Source organism: Zea mays, chromosome 1 (genome assembly GCF_902167145.1).
Source record: "Zea mays cultivar B73 chromosome 1, Zm-B73-REFERENCE-NAM-5.0, whole genome shotgun sequence".
Classification (NCBI taxonomy): Eukaryota; Viridiplantae; Streptophyta; class Magnoliopsida; order Poales; family Poaceae; genus Zea; species Zea mays.
The window spans coordinates 131,418,618-131,422,770 of NC_050096.1; the positions used below are offsets into that span (position 1 = coordinate 131,418,618).

Sequence of the window (4,153 nt, forward strand, 5' to 3'; positions counted from 1 at the left end):
CTAGTCGGGCCATGCCGTGCTCGTGCCGGGCCACGACCGTGTCGGGTCACGGGCCCACTACCGGGCCGGCCCATTTTGACATGTATAAGGCGGGATGGGCACGAGAACGGAGAGTGCCAGGACGACGCTTGACTCACGGGGGCATATGAAGGTGTGGACGTCCTTACCTTCTTAGTGTACAGTAGTATAGAAGTATAGATACTAAACGAAACACCAGTGAAAGAATCAACCATGTCAGAGAAAAACTGTGTTATGCAAATCCTAGAATTCTTTTTTAATGGAAATTTGGCGATTACATGCTAGGCCGCTAGCTAGCCTTAAATCGATGGGTGCGGGATACAGGAAGTCACATGGACACGAGCCTTAAATAGATGTTGCCAGGACGGGACCGGTTGTATTGTTAACGGCAGAAGTAGAGAACGGCAGCTCAAATGTGTCGTGCTTGTCAAAACTGTTTTGCGACTTCACATGGTCCTTGTTCTTGCCCCAGATGAGCGCATAGAGTCCAACAACAATGACTGTCGCACCAATGAGCCTACACACATGTCTTTGTAAATTACGCGCAGTCAATGATGTATGAAAGTAGTTGATCTTGGGTCAGACACGTATACATACCTTCCTAAAGTGACGACCTCAGAAAGAATGAAGGAGCCTAGCACAGTCACTAAAATCATGCAGAGCGGGCTAAACGCAGTCACGAACACTGGGCCCCTGTCCTTAATCACTATCCCTTGCACGTAGTAAGCTACTCCAGAGCACATTATTCCCTGCAGCAACAGAGACAGAACCATCCTTAGTCCCCATCATAATCGTGCATACATGCAGCACCTCTAAAAGTAAGGGCCTGTTTGTTTCCTCCTATATTATATAAATTGAATTATAGTGGAATAGTAGGAGAGAAAAATATCACTTTTGCATCACAAATAAACTATCCATACTAGTTTATTTCAGCTTATTTATGATTTTAAAGTATTATTTTACCCTCATATCATTTTACCATAATCCAACTTATGTAATCTAAGAGCAAACAAACACAGTAAGTCACATGGAAATCAAACCAGCTTACCGAGTATATGGCCGTGAAGAGTCTCATGTCAAACCCGATGGACCAAGCCTTGGTGTCACGCTCCATGACTAGGGCGACCGCGCCACTCTCCGTGGCGCCCATTGCGCATATCAGAGTGGTTAAAGAGAGCTCAGATGGGTAACTCCTCAACGTATATGACTGAAAATTTTACATCCATCCCATTAAAAGCTTTGAACGAAGAACAAACAGTAATTAAGTAGCTACTAGATACGGTAATTATATATCACCTGGAGTATGAAGAAGGCAGACCAGCAGAAGCAGCTTAACAGGATCATGAACGTGCCCATGAGCCAGTGTCCGCTGTTGTGGACGCCGCTGTCAGATACGGCGTGGCTGGCGTGCTTGCTCCATGGGAAGTTGATGATGGGGCCCTTGAAAAGTATCATAAGCAAGGCACCACAGACTGTTATGGCTGTGCCTGCAATCTTAGCCTGGCTTCGTCGCTCCTTAATCACTATCCTCTCCATCCTTATTTATCATAGATATGAAGCAAAGCAAGAAACAACTGCATGTTCAGTAGGACCATTTTGTAAAATGGGTGTGTGTTGTAGTGTAGCTTCACCTGAGTATGATGGCATTTACAAAAGTTAGAGCTGGCAATATGTTGGTTAACGCAGAGGAGAAGCTTGCTGATGTGCTATTCACTCCCATGTAGATGAAGTTTTGGTCAAGCACGGGTCTGAGTAATTCAAAGGGATGTATACTTGTTAGACAATTGTGTACTCAAACATAAAACATAAAAGAGAAAAAAAAGGATAATTGCGTTAATCCTTACTCGAGTAATCCCAAAGCAAGGATCTTGATGAACACCGGTAGGCTCATTTTAGGCCTTGTTTTCCTGTCACGAAAAATTACGAGACTGTTAATAATGAACACGACGTCGCTTTCTTGCTTTCCCATCCTTTTACTGTTCAACCTTATCGACCATGCACAAGTGCTATTATTTCTTTTTCTTCTTTGAACGACGATATGGTCGGTAACCCTATGATAGGGTGGACTTTTTAGCAACATCGACACACGGAAAGCTACTTTTGTTTCTACCTCATACTAATCTGACACTACACAAATCCTGCTGCATAATTCAATAAAGAGATGCTAGTTGTCTTTTTTTTCCTTTACTTTGAAAAGACTCTGCTTTTACTGGAAGCCAACTAAGACAAGTCATGTAGTAGTGCTGGTGCCTCTCCCAGCCTATTGGCCTCCTTGTGGAAATTAAAAGAAGTGTTGAGCTTGGCAAACATATAACATATTCTATCTAATATCGTTAACATTTTTTGTTGTTTCCAAATCCAGATCCTAGGACAAAGGGTATATCGAGCAGCTCAGGACCCGACGAAAATGTGTACATCATGAATCATGATATGCCAGAATACATGAAGTGCGTTATCCATATATTATGTGAGGTAAGAAGTGTTAAATAATAATTGTTGATCAATCAACTTGATGACTCGTCTCCTGATCATCAACAACAAAATAACAAGAGAATACGATAGACATCTTATAACTTTGAAAGCCAACTAGCCACTTTGGTACGTTTTAAGGTTTAACACAGGCAAGTATGACATAACGAATATATGAGCATATAATATATAATTAGGCTCAGCATATTAAAATAAATAATTAGGTTCCGTATGGTAGAGAGTTTGCTCTCGAAGAAGCTAGTGCCAGAGCCGGAGGCCGGAGACCATAAATCATGGTTTTTCTTAACTGTACATTCTTTTGTCAAGTGAAAAAATAAAATAGCTCATGTAAATATGATGTGTAAGTATATGTTTGGTTTGAGATCAAAATAGAATGAGATGATAACGACACCGTCCCCTCAATTTTTTAGGACCACGCCACCACCAAAAATTGCTTCGGTGTTTACCTAGACCAGTGAAACTCTCATCAAAACACTGTAGAAAATATAGCCGCCCTTCTATCCCTCCTCGTACGCCATGGGAAACACATCCATAGTCGTGCGTTCAACATACGTATACCACGGCATGCTACATATATATCAAGTAGGAGTAATTAATGGATTGGATAGATCAGTCACCTCTCAAACCATAGCGCGAATGGAGCCATGACAATGGCTGCCACTACGTTCCGGTAGACAACAAGGACATAGTGGCTCATTCCCTGCCGCAGGGACGCGACGGAGATGAGGAACATTCCGGCGAAGCCGAACTGAAGAAACACCATGGCCATGTAAGGCATCACCTTCCTCCATGTCCCGGCAAGTTCCATGCGATCCGATCCTCTCAGCTAGCAGGCTGCCTCACGCCGCTGCTTGGCGTACGTGCTCCACATATATACACACTCCACCCAGAGATAGACCGGCCAGGCAGCGTTGCCCGACACGCCACTGCATGTTTGTGGTTATTAGCTCATACTTTGAACTGTCAGTCTCTCAGTCGGATATACTTTTTATAGTAAATGTTATGTATCTAGAAAAGCAAGTGCGCCTTATAATTTAGATCTACAGGAATCTGTTTAATCATTATAGACCAAAAATCATAATATGTGGCACTCGACACGGCTAGACGGTACGCTTTTAGACGTGGATGGTCCACGATTAGATGGGATCATGCGTAATGTGACGGAATCTCCCAAGTTATTAGGTCCACCTACAGCTGTTCTTATTCTAAGGACCTTGGACAACCCTGTAGATGCACATAATCGCTCGACAAGTTCGGTACTGTATCTTCATCATTCCGTCCAAGAGCGCTTCACCCGTCACGCAGATATTACATCACATCGGAGGAAAGAATAAGCAGAAGCAAATTATAATAACTTAATTTACATTCATCCAATATAGAGAGAGTATTATTATTATTACAATACCAGGGTATTATGAGTGCATAAAGTATTATTATTACAGACCCGGGAGGTAAAACACCCTCCCGCACAAAAGTATATTGTTTTCAAAGTGGGAGGCCAACATCCTCCCGCGACTGACTTCACTGCTGGGGCTCTTCCTTTGGTACCACCTTTAAACAAAAACAGCAAAAGTCTACTGCTTCATCAGCTACAACAACATGGGTTCGAAAACCCTGAGTACGGAGTGTACTTTCGCAAGTCTTA

The 4,153-nt window shown here is 42.8% G+C and overlaps 1 protein-coding gene across 1 annotated transcript; it reads right to left on the reverse strand.

Annotated features, from left to right (window-relative positions):
* Positions 1-252: 252 nt before the first annotated feature.
* LOC100217285 (uncharacterized) lies at positions 253-3,334 on the reverse strand. Its single transcript, NM_001143636.1, has 7 exons — positions 3,126-3,334; positions 1,863-1,925; positions 1,650-1,766; positions 1,315-1,555; positions 1,067-1,225; positions 616-767; positions 253-535 (listed from the first exon to the last, which is right to left on the reverse strand). The coding sequence occupies exons 1-7, from the start codon at positions 3,314-3,316 to the stop codon at positions 364-366; spliced, it is 1,095 nt and encodes a 364-aa protein (NP_001137108.1). The 5' UTR covers positions 3,317-3,334; the 3' UTR covers positions 253-363.
* Between the last annotated feature and the right edge of the window lie 819 nt (positions 3,335-4,153).

Coding starts and splice junctions, on each gene's coding strand:
- LOC100217285 (NM_001143636.1), bottom strand. CDS start 3,316: ATGGAACTTGCCGGGACATGGAGGAAGGTGATGCCTTACATGGCCATG. Junction 1,926..3,125: donor TTCGCGCTATGGTTTGAGAG/GTGACTGATCTA, acceptor TTTTCGTGACAG/GAAAACAAGGCCTAAAATGA. Junction 1,556..1,649: donor GTAAATGCCATCATACTCAG/GTGAAGCTACAC, acceptor ATGATAAATAAG/GATGGAGAGGATAGTGATTA.